Here is a 14,245-nt window from a genome sequence, read left to right on the forward strand (position 1 = left end):
CCCTCCGTGTGATACACATGTCTTAGTAGTAGCGGAGCCAGAATTTTCAATAAGGTGTTCAAAAACAGAGACACGAAGTAGTGGAAGAGGATTCGATATCCACTATATAAAAATTAAAAAATTATTTTAACCATATATAAATAATATAATTTTTCATCAAAATTGATTCGAATGACCCTGACTATAATAAGGTGGCTAGGGGAGCCACTAAGGCCCCTTAATATTAAAATTCCCCGCAAGTTGAGTTTATAGAGGCTAGGCAGATTCAACTATATATAAAATTTCAAAAGTCAATCAAATTTTTATGTCTATAAAGTATTTTAAATTGTTAATTATTGCAGTTTATAGTTTTTTTTCGTCATTTCAAATGACATATATTACTACTTCTTTTCAAATTTATGTGGCATTAACAAAATTTTAAAGAGTCATTAGAATTTTTTATCTATTTAAATATTTTAAGTTATTCATTATTGTGAGTTGTTGCCACTAAGTTTTTTTTAATTTTTAGAATAATGGTGTTTATTTTTCACATTTGAATTATATTTCCAAAAATATATGGAGACATTGACAACTAATTATTATTGGTGCAAATTTAAGATTATTATTAGATTAAGAGAATTTATAAAAATGTTAACTTATAAAGGCCAGTGTAATCAAACTAAGTCGCACTATAAAAATGTGAAAGAGAGTGGTTGGGATAAATTGAGGAGGGGTGTGTCTATTTTTGAGAAGCGGTCCGAATTTATGTTAAATTATGTTCTACTACAAAAAATATTTCATCTTGTTAGGAGACATTTATCTCGTAATTAAGAAGACTGATAAAATAACATAGAAAGAGGAAGAAAGACATATATAATGTTGATTAACTTAGAGATCACTTACCGTCTAAATTATAGAAATAATATCCTTTAAATATTATTTCTATTAGGTTTCTGTAAATCTTTTTGTTGAATTGGAGGTTACATATAGTATAAAATATTCGTATATATATATTATATAATATACCACGTTTGCTTATTCCAATATCTTATAGTAGAAAAAATTGAAATGTCAACTACTTGGTAGGTTCTTAAATAAAATAATTATAATAAAAATCTTACGCGTTAGGTGACTTAATTTTTTTTAGGCATTACAACTCTCAAAATAAATTGAAATTTCCACAACCAAAAAATATAAAAAAATATTTTCACTGATTTAATATTTTGCACAATCATTTCCAAAAAACAAGTAAAATATATTTTTTTTACAATTATATATCCAAGCTAAACAAAATGAACCACACTAAAAATTTGCATCAATGAACACTCCTATTTGAATTTAATAATAAAGAAAAACTAAATCCTCACATAAACTTTTACACTATCAATATTAAAATAAAATTCGTCGTTCAATTAATAATAACAATATATTTAGTATAATTTTACAAGTAAAATATGAAAAAGATAGAATATATGTAATCGTACAATCTACATTATAAATATATAAAACTTATTTTCAATAAAAAACGCATATCAAATCAAATATGAAACAAAAATATCGTGTTTAGTAAACATTTCCTTCCTTTCAATGTAATCAACCTAACTTTTTTTAAGTCTATTTAAACCATCTTTTTTTATTTATTTATTTTTATTTCAAGCTTTCATAACATCACAAAATTAACAATAAAATATTAAAATGGCAACTACTAATTAATAAAGTAGGTGATTGAATAATACTATATTTTTTTTGTAATTTGGTTGGTGAACGCGTAAAAAAAAGACAAAAATAAAATAAACTAGAAGAGAAAAAAAAAATGGGAATTTGTAAAACATCATATCCAATAAATAGTCCATTATATGAAGAGGATTTTGATTCAAAATTGGATATAGAAATTGAAGAAATTAGGGTTTTGAATATGTCTTGCCCAGCGATTTTGCCTGTGAAAGAAACTTTTTTCATCTCTCATGGCTCTCCTACACTTTCCATTGATGAATCTTTGCCTGCAAGAAATTTCTTGAAAAGTTTCAAACAAAAATTTTTGATGAATCAAAAACCTAATTCAATTTTAGTGATTTCTGCTCATTGGGAGACTTCAGAACCAACTGTTAATTCTATTCGAGGAAGAAATGATACTATTCATGATTTCTATGGATTTCCCAAATCCATGTATCAGGTTAGTGTTTTTTTGTTGATAATATTTAGATGATGATTGTACATACTTTATATAGTTGTTTGGCTTGATATGATCAATAAATCCCTTATATACAGTAGAGGCAGAGTCAGGATTAGGAGTTTGGAGTTTTAAATTTTTAGTACATAGATCCTATATACCTTTTTAAGCAGAGGCGAAGTCAGGATTAGGAGTTTGGGGTTGTAAATTTGATGACGGAAGATTGATAGTGGGTTTGAACTTACAACACTAGTGTGAAAGGCATTTTTTGCGTACCGCTAAGTTGTCAATTACTAATTGTTAGGGGATTCATAAGTTAATATATGTTTATTTAATTTTCTAATATAAATACAGAGTCTACGGAAAATTTAGTGGGTTTTGGACCCCCACGTAGCTCCGCCTCTGTATCTAAGATGTAGGGGTTAAAAAGGATTATCTAACAGATTGATTGTAGCTGAAATCATCTTTGATTTGCATGTCTTGTGCCTTGATTTCTTGTGTCTTGATTAAGTTTCGTTGGTTAGTGGAGCTGGATGGTTTTGTGACATGTTGAAGTAAGTTTCTATAGTTAGAGTTTCGAGATCCTACGTTCTTTGATACTCCCTCCAATTCTCAAAGAATTACCTAGTTTGACTTGGCACGGAGTTTAAGAAAATAGAGAAAACTTTTGATCATGTGGTCCCAAATTAAAGTTATGTCAAATGTGCAAAATTGCCCTTTAATCTTGTGGCCTTAAACATGCCAAGTGGAAAGTTATTACCAAAAAGAGAAAGAGGTCATTCTTTTTTAAACATACTAAAAAGGAAAGGAGATCATTCTTTTTTAAACGGAGGGAGTATTTATTACGACCTGTTTGTGGTTGAGTTTAGAGATTCTTGTTTCCTTTAGCCTAACCGTTAGGAAATAAAATGAAGCAACTTTTTTGGGTGTACTTTGTCTATTATGCTACAAAACTGTGATAGAGTGTGAAGTCGATTAGTTTGTTGCATTATTTTTGTAATCGTGCTATTAGGATACATTTTTTTTCTAAGCACATAACTAGGACTTACATCCCTTTTAAGAAGTTCCCTGCTTTTCTTGTAACTGTGTGATAGGCATGAAATGGTAACTCCATCTAATCAGGTTGCGAGTTAAAAACTTACCAATTCCTTATGCAATTTCTCTCATTTTCGATCTTCAGCTCAAGTATCCTGCACCAGGATCTCCAGAATTGGCAAAAAGGGTGAAGGATGTTCTCATGGCCTCTGGGTTCCCGATAGTGCACGAGGACAAAAAACGTGGTCTGGATCATGGTGCATGGGTCCCTCTCATGCTCATGTATCCAGAAGCGGACATTCCTGTCTGCCAACTTTCGGTTCAACCTAATAGGGATGGTACTTATCATTACAACTTGGGAAAAGCATTGGCTTCCCTCAAGGATGAAGGTGTCCTCATTATTGGTTCTGGATCTGCCACTCACAACTTAAGGGCTCTTGGTCCATCCAAGAATGTTTCTTCGTGGGCTCTAGAGTTTGATAACTGGCTTAAGGACGCCCTTCTTAGCGGAAGGTACGTTCTTATCATCCACTTTTTGTGTCTATGCTTAGCTGGTGAATCGAAGATTTAGGTTTTTAAAAGCTCATTTAATTCAAGTCTGTCATAGTTCGATAAAAGTACTACGTTTAAAGAAGCACTGCAAAGGTCAGTTAAAACGATAGTATCTTTCTATATGTACTTGAATGATGTAGAATGCGAAAAAACGATAACCTACTTCTCACGAGGGTCGACCTTAACCCTACTTGACGTAGAATGTGAATGTTAACTTTCAAATCATCTTTGGAATGTCCAACAGAGATAATCAGGTTTTATTTATCCATTGCGAAGCTTACGGAGACATGCTTTAGTTATTCTTCCTGCTTTTCTTTGCTCATCTTTGTTCTTTTCTTTATGTTCCATGATTCTTGCCTTTTCAAATTTCGTTAGTACTGTACTAGTAGTACAAGTTCATGGTTGCAAGCATAAGGATTCTCAAGTAAATAAGAAGTTTCTTGTTCTCCTGTTTATACCGGAGTGATTTTTTCCATCATTGCGTTAAATTATATGTTATTTTTGAGTAATATACTCTGTTATGCATATTTATTATACTTCAGTACGATAATGTCATAATGATAACTGGAAACAGTCTTGTTCTACATTGTTAAATGTAATGTACTATAATACAATTTTCGTTTTTCTCTTTTAATACAGTTTTAGTGGAATTTTTTAACACATACAAGGTTTGAGTCAAAGCTACTAGGTTTTTCAGCTGATGTAGTAGCTATTTCTGTGTAGGCATCAAGATGTCAATAACTATGACATGAAGGCGCCGCATGCAAAAGTTGCCCACCCATGGCCCGAGCACATCTATCCGTTACATGTTGCGCTTGGTGCTGCTGGTGAAGGCGTTAACGGAGAACTTATTCACCACAGCTGGGATCTTGGTGCACTATCTTATGCTTCCTACAGGTTTCCTAGCCTAAATAGGTCTTCATAGATGAATGTTTGTGTGTATTTATAATATCTGATTGTGTTATATGTTGTATAAACTTATCAAAAGTGAATTTGTTATTATATAGAATAAAATATAAAGACTTTGATGGATATACGTGCTTCTTATTTCTTTAAAAAATATACATTAACAAGTAGTACATCATTTACTTGGCACATTATTTGGTTTGTTTTCCATATTTTTATACTTGTAAAAGAATGCAACAACTAGGAAATAAATGAAGTTTACTGATCCCAGGGTACAACAAAGCCAGAATACATTGTCCATTCTCCCATCATTGATATTATCAGGCAACCATCCTGTTTCTCTTTGAACAACATCAATCAACACGTTCCCTAGATAAAACGCGATACCAATAAACAACGAAACCATTGCAGTTGAGGTATTCTTCAAGGATGTTGGAAATTCTTGGTAGTAAAACGCGATATGTCCTGGAAAATGGAATCCTTCTCCAATTCCATTTAGAGCTAGTTGTGGTAGAAGCCAGAAGACAGACATTGGGACGATAGCATCCTTTTGTCCTTGGAGATGGTGTGATTTAGCTACCCTTAGTCGTCTAGACTCAACCAACGCGGACACAGCCATGCATGCTATAGTTAGTGCATGGCCTATGCCAACGCGTTGAAGAGGTGTGAGAGTAAACTTTGTGTACTTAGCTAGGAAGGGGTTTAGCATTCGGTCAATGATAGATATGGCTATACAAGTGAATAACAATATGAAGACTAACATAGAACCTGCTGGGATCTCGAAATGAGGTCCAATATGGCGATTCATTTTGAGAGCCTGTAGCGTTAACAAGCTCAACTGCATTACCAGTTGTGTCGATATTAGTAAACCACTAGCCCATAGAGGGAAAAGTTTGATCAAACTTTTCAAATCTTCTACTTGCTGTACTGTGCATAATCTCCATGGATTACTAATCGATCCGTCTGGTTTAGTATCTCCCTCTGTGATAAAAGCTGCACAATTCAAGAACCTGTACAACCAGATTTGTTTGTATATCAGCTAATCATATATATAAACAGAGAAAACAGGGGGAAAGAGACGTTTTAGACGTTTACTTGAAGGATTTTGTAGGAATTTGAGAAGTTGTTAGGTGATCATGATAGTAGTGTTGAGTTTGTTCTGAAAGAGGGGCTCTCCATTTCTGTGTAGCAGCTACTACTACGCGCGCTAAGTTGACAAAAGGGCTGCCTCCTTGTACCTTAACATGGCGATAGAAACGTTTACCAGCAAGGAAAATTGCTAAGCCAAGGATGTTACAAGCCATAGATATACCAAAACCCCATGCCCAGCTGATATTGTCTTCTACATAGACGATGAACGCGGTGCTTAAAGCCCAGCACAAGTGAAAGATGAAGATGTACCAATCAAAGAACATTGTTTGATGTTTTAGCTTATCAAATTGATAAGCTCCCATGGGTGCAACTGTAAAACGCGTACCCCCGACCCCTATAGATGCTAGTGCCAGAGCCACATACAAAAATACATATTGGTTTGTTGTAGGGCTTGTGCAGAGACTGGATCCATCACCACAAGCTAGAGGTCTTAATGCATCAATTACTGCTGTCAATAGTAGAAAGAATATACCCTGCAAATACAAAACAAGAAATCAAAAATATGGTTCTTGTATCCTTAACTTAGTTTTTGCAACACAAAAGTTAACAAAAATACACATGATACACATGAAGTATCACTCTTTTTCCTAGTCTCCTTCCAGAACTATCAGGTGTTTGTTTTTTCTACCTGAACTATTACTAACTATTTATCAAAACAGACCTCGAAGGCTGACTAGACCAAATGCTTGAATACAATTGCCAAAAGATAGTACATGATAACTTAATTTGCCTATATAAGTCCGTCCACATGACAACTGATTCATTAATCTCGAAGTGTGTTTTGATAAATAGTTGGTGATAGTTCAGGTAGAAATGAAAAATATGGTGCTTGGATCCTTTTTAACACAAAAGTTAACAAAAATACATCTGAAGTATTACTTTTTTGCGAATGTCATACCTGAACTATTAGGTGTTTGCATTTCCTAAAGTATCACCAAATATATATCAAAACAGACCTCGAAGGTTGACAAAACCAAGTACATGTATACAATCATCAAAAGGAACGTGGCAACTAAATTTGCCCATAAAAGTCCGTCCACGTGACATATGACTCATTATTCAAGGTGTGTTTTGATAAATAGTTGGTGATAGTTTAGGTAAGCAACCAAACACATGATAGTTCAAATATGAAACTCGTAAAAACATGATACCTCAGATGTGCTTTTGACCATGTTTAGTTACTAACAAGAGAGTTGGTTTTCTATACCAGAGCAGAAATAAGTGAAGAAATCCAAATGACAGTAAAACAGCCAAGATAAGAGTCAGCAATGATCCCACCAACAATGGGAAAAATTGTTGTCAATCCATCAACAACATTGAAAACTTTAGCAGCAGCAATGCTCTTCATGTTGTACTCATTTATCAGAAAAACAATCAAATTACTAGTCCACCCTCCGGCCGCTAGCGATAACCCCGCCATGGTTGCTGAATTTAGCAATCAAAAATTCAAGATTTGAAGTTTATGAGTTACTACATCGATATTAAGTTAAATATACAATAGTAACCGAGTCCACAGTCACATGTTATAAGATTGTCGATAGTTAACATGAACTCATTGCTTTCTACTCGAATCATGTATACATATGATTTATTTTAAATTAACAAATTTAAATCCTGAATTCGACTCTTAACGTGAACGTACCGATAATAAATGGGAATGTTATCCAACCACCATTTTTTCTAGTAGAAGAGGACTGCATTGCTACTTCATCAACATGAATTACTGAATTTTCCATTGCTAAGTTGCAAATCAAGTTGAAAGAAGAAACATATATTATATAGTTTTTGCTTGCTATGGTTTCTTATTATTTTTTATTTATTTAAATATATTGAAGGATTTTTTTATTTTTTTTAGAATATATTATTTGGAGAACATGGCTCTTATCATATTGTTTCTGGATCTAACTAATTGCACAGAAATTCATAAGCTGTGAATATGATTGAACATACTGTTTGTCCGATGATATGTTTTTCTTTTCGGGAGTCAATTAAATTATTGAAAAGAAAAATATTGAAAATATCTCTAAATTTAGTATAAATTATTAGTATTGTTTCGAACTATTGACAACCTTAAGAATATTCTTATACTTGACTAATTAAATTTAGATATACCCCCGATTAGCAACATGACATAGCAAATTGTCTCAAATTTTTTGTAGGAGCATGAGACTCTTAATAAAAAATCGAGAGAAGTGTTGAAAACACCTCTAAATTTGATGAGAATTTAGGACTGTATGTCGCTCATATTGCAAGATCGAGGGTGTATGTTAAGTTCTGTTAGTCAAGGAAAAAAGGATGTTTTTAAGACTATCAATAATTCAAGGATATAATTCGCGTCGAGTTTAAAGATATTTTCAATATTTCTCTCAATTTTAAAATATATTTACTTATCACGAGAAACGTTGTAACTTGTAGCAGTGCTTATCGTATAAGTAATACACTATATCAAAAATGATTATTAGCGGTAATTAATTCTTAATTGGCGCTAAATATGTACTTTTAGCAGCAATTAACACTCTTTGTATATGTCCCTAAAACTTTTAGAACATTGGTTCTAATGGCACTTAACTAATGCTGGTAAAGACTTTAACACTCTTTATTAACGTCAATATTTGATGCCGTTAAAAATTATTTTTGTTATAATGATATATTAATTTTAATATAAAATACTGAATTGATTTTATCCGATTTAGCTTCGAAAATGAGCGAAACGAACTTTCAGAAGGGAAAACATGACAACTAATTTGATATTTGATATTGAGAATTATTTTTGTATGTCATTCATATATTTTAATTTTATGACCTTTTTATAAATAAAAAAAATTACACGTAAAAAATCTAAATAATGTCATTTTCTTATATTTAATTCGTAAACAGTTGAGAGATCTTACTTCCTCTAATTTTTTTTAAAGAACAAGTTGAATTTAATTAAATGAAGTCCACATACATAAAATGTTAGGCGTACCTAAAGTCTGAATAAATAAAAGGAGTTGAATACGAAAAATACTATAGTATATAAACGTGTGTATGTACTCAATAATATTTGGAGGACTTAGAATTAAACTATACAAAAATAAACAAAAAGTCATCTTAGTCTTACTAATTTCTTCCTAAATAATGATTGGACAATGATGAAACAATATCAAGTTGGCTATTTTGAATAGTATTTAACTCGTCCATATTTCTTTTATATCTGTTTCTATTTATTTATCCATTTTAACAAATTAAGAAAGAACAATAACTTTTTTTCTAATATGTCCTTATTTAATTCTAGAATATATCTAGTACTACTAAGTTGTAATGTATATTTTTTGGAATCAGAAAATACGTTTATTATACTTGGGGAGTTGCATAATCGGATAAAATTGTAACTAATCTATGATAACAATTGATGCCTTAATATGTGTGTCACTTCTAAAATGGACAATTAAATAGGGATAGAGGGAGTAGAAAATTAATAAGTCATTTTCTATGTTTGTTGTTAGAAAATATTTTATTTTTCTTTGTAAATCCCTTGCCCCAATTTTTATTTTTAAAAAAATGAAATTATGCAAATATAACGCTAAGAAAGATTATTCTTTATATATATATATATTTCTTGATCGGATAGAAGTAAGCTCGAATTTTACTTAATCATATACAAATTTGAGTAGTTTAGTTCAAGATCTATAATATTTCTACTATTTTAAAAAAGATTTTATACTTTTTCTACAAAATTCAATATTTTTCTAGCAAAAAAAAAAATTATAAATCTATTTTCCACAAATTACAATTGGTTTTGCAAAAAAAAAAAAAAATCTAAAGAAACATTGTCAATTGTCACTAACAATGGCATAAATCAATTCTTAAACAATATATATCATCAACAGGGCCGTGGAGTACTCCTTCATCCATAATCAATAGGTCTTGGTTCGAGTTTTCTGGTACAGAATTGAGACGTCATTTAAATCTTAAAGTCCTTACATTCTATGACAAAGAATGTTAGATGAAGAACGTACTATTCTTCAAAGAGCTTATCAACACTTGTATATAACTAAAGAAACCATAATACTTATATCATGGTGAATATACATGTTTCTTTGAGATATAAACAATGAGTATCATTTACTAGGCACGATATTTGATTTGTTATCGATATTTTTATACTTGTAGAAGGAAGCACACACGACGTAATATATGAAGTTAGCTGATCCCAGGATGCAACAAAGCCAGAAGACATTGTCCATTTTCCCCTCGTTGATATTGTCTGGTAACCATCTTGATAGTCGTTGAACTAGATCAATCAAAGCGTTCCCCAAATAGTACGCGATACCAATAAACAATGCAACCATTGCAGTCGATGTACTCTTCAAAGATGTTGGAAATTCTTGATAATAAAACGCGATATGTCCTGGAAAATGAAATCCTTCTCCAATTCCATTTAGAGCTAGTTGTGGCACTAGCCAAAACACTGACATTGGAACAATGTCATTGTTTTCGCCTTTGAGTTTGTGTGATCTAGCAAACCTCAATCGTCTAGACTCAACCAGGGCGGAAACAGCCATGCTAATAACAGTTATAGCATGGCCTATTCCGATACGTTGAAGAGGGGTGAGAGTAAACCTAGTGTACTTAGCTAGAAAAGGGTACAATAACCGGTCAATGATGAATATGGCTATACACGTGAATAGCAAAATGAAGACGGACATAGAACCAGCTGGGATCTCGAAATGAGGTCCAATATGGCGATCCATTTTGAGAGCTTGAAGTATTAACAAGCTCGTTTGTATGACTAGTTGAGTCGATATAAGAAAACCACTAGCCCATAGAGGGAAAAGCTTGATCAAGCTTTTCAAATCTTCTACTTGTTGTACTGTGCATAGTCTCCATGGATTACTAATCGATCCGTCTGGTTTAGTATCTCCCTCAGTAATAAACGCAGCACAATTCAAGAACCTGTACACGAAGACTCGATCAGGTAACCAATTTTGACAGAGTATATACATATAAAAGCAGAGGAAACAGGGGGGGAAAAAGACGTTTACTTGAAGGATTTCGTAGGAATTTGAGAAGTTGTTAGGTGATCGTGATAGTAGTGTTGAGTTTGTTCCGAAAGAGGGACTCTCCATTTCTGAATGGCAACAACCATAACACGAGCTAAGTTGACGAAAGGGCTACCACCTTGTTCCTTAACATCGCGATAAAAACGTTTCCCAATGAGGAACATTGCCAAGCCAAGGATGTTGAATGCCATAGAGATACCATAACCCCATGACCAACTAACATTGTCCTCTACATAAACAATAACTGTGGTGCTAATGGCAAAGGACGTGTAGAACGCGAATATGTACCAATCGAAGAAAATTGCTTGATGTTTTGGTTTATCAAATTGATTAGCTCCCATGGGTGCTATTGTATAACGTGTACCCGCGATACCTAGTGATGCTAATGCCAGAGCCATGTATAATACCGCGTATTGGTGTGTTGACGGGCTCGTGCAGAGACTAGATCCATCATCACATGATGCAGGTCTTAGTACATCAATTGCTGATGTTAACAATAGAAGCAATATACCCTGCAAGTCCAATTGAAGAAATCAATATGGGGTTCTTGGTTTATTATCCTACTAAGTTGCTCAGACTCTTCACTTTCGGTACTGCACCCGTGTCAACATGACAAGGGTGTGGTATTCGTACCGGATCTTAAAAAATCAGATTATGAAGGATCCGACCACTAAATTCACATATGTTATTGGACACCAGCACCAGAGTTCGAGCAACTTAGTATGAAACTAATGAGGGAGAGTTTGTTCCTATACCAAAGCAGAGATAAGAGATGAAAACCAAATGACAGAAAAACAGCCAAGGAAAGAGTCAGCTAAGATTCCACCAACAATGGGGAAAAGAGTGGTGCATCCATTGATCACATTGTAAACTTTAGCTGCTTTGATGCTCTTCATGTTGAATTCATCTATCAAATAAACAATCAGGTTGCTTGTCCACCCTCCAGAAGCAAGCGATAAGCCCGCCATGGTTGCTGACATTATCAATCAAAACGTTCAAGAATAATGTTAATGAATGTCGTAGTGAGAGTAGGGAAAACAAGTTTCATAAGTGACATTCTAAGTTCATTGTCTCCTCGATCATGCCAAAAAGATATAACTGATAGAAAAGACATAGCTTCATTTCTTGATAAACCCCACAAAACAAGTAGAAAGTTTTATCATAGACATGATGGTATTGCCCAATACCAAACTTCAAAAATCATAACACATTACGAAATCTTAAATTTTGAATTCGACTCTGAATCAAAGGACGAACAAACGTACCTATAATGAAGGGGAAGGTTATCCAACCACCGTTCTTTCGACGCGTGGAAGACTTCATTATTGTTGCTTCATCAACATCTCTTACTGAACTTTCCATGGCTAGATGCAAGTCAACTTGAAAGTAGAGATGTTATTTGTGTCTATACTTTGTTATGGGGATTTTGAAGTTTAAATATTAAGCATGATTAGGATTATGTTTCTATTTTAATATAATAGGTTGATTGGTCATTTTCCAGTCCTGTCTTTATTAAAATAACCATTATTTTAAAGTTTTTCTTGTGCTATTTTTTTAATTATAGAGACTATACTACTCACTGTGTTTCAATTTATCTAACAATTTAATTTGGTGCGAGTTTTTAAGATATATAAAAAGAATATGTAATGTATAAACTTATATTTAAAAAGAATAAGAACATGTATAGTATAAATTGGGATAGAAAAGACAGCAATTTGTGAATAAATAAAAGGATAGTGAAGAGTCATTTTTCTTACGTGAAATCATTTTTCTTGAAAGAGTCTATCGAAAATAATTTTTTTAAAATACTATCAATTTTGTTTTATGAAAAGTCAACCTGTTTGTCTTTTGCAACGAAGAAAGTCAATGATATTGTCCAATTTTCAATTACAAACCATACTAGGACACATATAATAATAATAATAATAATAATAATAATAATAATAATAATAATAATAATAATAATAATAATAAAACATAGTCTATAAAATGATTAGAGAAATTAAAGCACCAAATATATTATATATTTGTATAAATACAGTTCACCTAAAAGAAAGGATAGTGAATGGCGAAAGGAAAAATTATATAAATTAATACATTTTAAAAAATAATTACTGATTTTAGCGATACTTTTTGTTTATTACCATTTATAGCAATGCTTTGTTAAATTTGTAATATGTATTAAAAGTGAATTATGTATGCAATATATATGAATTATAATTGTTTTTTGAAATATATCATGTTTGTTTGGTAAAAAAATTGTCACATTGTATTATAAGTGTATTAAAATGTGTGATAAATATATTATTCATCATTAAAATTTGTATTATATGTGAATAATAAATTGTTCTTTGTAATATGTATTAAACTTGTATTATAAATGATTTAAAAGTGATCAAGTGAGGTAAAAATATTATTGCTATAAATGGTAAATATTTTTTTATTATAGTATATTTATGTAAGTTTCCCAATGCGAAATGCTATCAAATATCAATCAAGTTAGCATAATATTTTGTATTTTTTTATAGTTATAGTGTCTGAATTAAAGTGTGCGCACTTAAATTAATTCTATTAAGTACGAAATATAAGATTAACCTATTCACTTGGACTAGAAGAAATTAAAAAAAAAACATCACCTACTTATATTTTTATCAAATTGCATAGTATTTTATAACATCAAGGAAATTAGTCATAATCCTAAACATATTTTAGTACTTTATCCTTAAGCAATAATTAGAAGAAATCAAGTAGGATATTTTCCAACTAATCCAAGTTTATTAAATGCTGACACCTACCCTAATGATCGGAATTTTTGTATAAGAAAATTCTAGATAATATAACCATATTCTAAATATATTTCTAAGCAACAATGAGAAAATAATCACATATCAACTTTGGTTCACTTACTAATTATTGAGATTAATTCTTGTAATTATTGACCAAGCCAACGGATGATTTTACACAGAATTTTGCACAACTTATATTAGCTTATTATTCCCAATAGTATATTCAAAAAAAAAAAACTATAGAATTATAATTTATTGATAAATATAGTCTAATAAAAAAAATAGGATTTTTCATGTTTGGTTGGAGGTATTAGGTAGTAATATCTGTTATACATGATGAAATAATTTATTCTGAAATAACTTGTTTCAAATCAAACGATTTTAGTTTTAAATTTATATCATGTTGGGCTTGTCAGCACAGGCAGTACACACCTAGTATTAATATAAAGCTCAACAAATATTAAAATTCAAAAATTCACATTTTAAATCGTAACTCTATTCTAGAGAGTTGTTGAATACAAATTACAATTTACAAATATATGCATGTGGACTCTTCAACTAATGTGGCAAAATAATCTTTAACTAATCTGATTTTAAATAATTTGATTCGCCCAAAATTTAAC

The 14,245-nt window shown here is 31.6% G+C and overlaps 3 protein-coding genes across 3 annotated transcripts; 1 reads left to right on the top strand and 2 right to left on the bottom strand.

Moving 5' to 3' along the window:
* Positions 1 to 1,722: 1,722 nt before the first annotated feature.
* LOC107003011 (extradiol ring-cleavage dioxygenase-like) lies at positions 1,723 to 4,770 on the top strand. Its single transcript, XM_015201254.2, has 3 exons — positions 1,723 to 2,152; positions 3,330 to 3,697; positions 4,460 to 4,770. The coding sequence occupies exons 1-3, from the start codon at positions 1,793 to 1,795 to the stop codon at positions 4,659 to 4,661; spliced, it is 930 nt and encodes a 309-aa protein (XP_015056740.1). The 5' UTR covers positions 1,723 to 1,792; the 3' UTR covers positions 4,662 to 4,770.
* Positions 4,771 to 4,817: 47 nt separating this feature from the next.
* On the bottom strand, positions 4,818 to 7,530 carry LOC107003010 (protein NRT1/ PTR FAMILY 2.7-like). The gene is made up of 4 exons (XM_015201253.2): positions 7,437 to 7,530; positions 7,002 to 7,219; positions 5,738 to 6,267; positions 4,818 to 5,652 (listed from the first exon to the last, which is right to left on the bottom strand). The coding sequence occupies exons 1-4, from the start codon at positions 7,528 to 7,530 to the stop codon at positions 4,818 to 4,820; spliced, it is 1,677 nt and encodes a 558-aa protein (XP_015056739.1).
* Positions 7,531 to 9,775: 2,245 nt separating this feature from the next.
* On the bottom strand, positions 9,776 to 12,243 carry LOC107004199 (protein NRT1/ PTR FAMILY 2.7-like). Its single transcript, XM_015202440.1, has 4 exons — positions 12,102 to 12,243; positions 11,592 to 11,809; positions 10,819 to 11,348; positions 9,776 to 10,729 (listed from the first exon to the last, which is right to left on the bottom strand). The coding sequence occupies exons 1-4, from the start codon at positions 12,196 to 12,198 to the stop codon at positions 9,895 to 9,897; spliced, it is 1,680 nt and encodes a 559-aa protein (XP_015057926.1). The 5' UTR covers positions 12,199 to 12,243; the 3' UTR covers positions 9,776 to 9,894.
* Between the last annotated feature and the right edge of the window lie 2,002 nt (positions 12,244 to 14,245).

This window comes from Solanum pennellii, chromosome 11 (assembly GCF_001406875.1).
Source record: "Solanum pennellii chromosome 11, SPENNV200".
Taxonomy (NCBI): domain Eukaryota; kingdom Viridiplantae; phylum Streptophyta; class Magnoliopsida; order Solanales; family Solanaceae; genus Solanum; species Solanum pennellii.

Bases quoted from the DNA above. Each gene is read 5' to 3' on its own strand.
- LOC107003011 (XM_015201254.2), top strand. From the start codon at position 1,793: ATGGGAATTTGTAAAACATCATATCCAATAAATAGTCCATTATATGAA. The intron at 2,153-3,329 runs GTTAGTGTTTTT...TTCGATCTTCAG, and splicing joins TTCCCAAATCCATGTATCAG to CTCAAGTATCCTGCACCAGG. The intron at 3,698-4,459 runs GTACGTTCTTAT...ATTTCTGTGTAG, and splicing joins GACGCCCTTCTTAGCGGAAG to GCATCAAGATGTCAATAACT.
- LOC107003010 (XM_015201253.2), bottom strand. From the start codon at position 7,530: ATGGAAAATTCAGTAATTCATGTTGATGAAGTAGCAATGCAGTCCTCT. The intron at 7,220-7,436 runs GTACGTTCACGT...TGCTAAATTCAG, and splicing joins AACATTCCCATTTATTATCG to CAACCATGGCGGGGTTATCG. The intron at 6,268-7,001 runs GTATAGAAAACC...TTGTATTTGCAG, and splicing joins CTTCACTTATTTCTGCTCTG to GGTATATTCTTTCTACTATT.
- LOC107004199 (XM_015202440.1), bottom strand. From the start codon at position 12,198: ATGGAAAGTTCAGTAAGAGATGTTGATGAAGCAACAATAATGAAGTCT. The intron at 11,810-12,101 runs GTACGTTTGTTC...TGATAATGTCAG, and splicing joins AACCTTCCCCTTCATTATAG to CAACCATGGCGGGCTTATCG. The intron at 10,730-10,818 runs GTAAACGTCTTT...CTTCGTGTACAG, and splicing joins ATTCCTACGAAATCCTTCAA to GTTCTTGAATTGTGCTGCGT.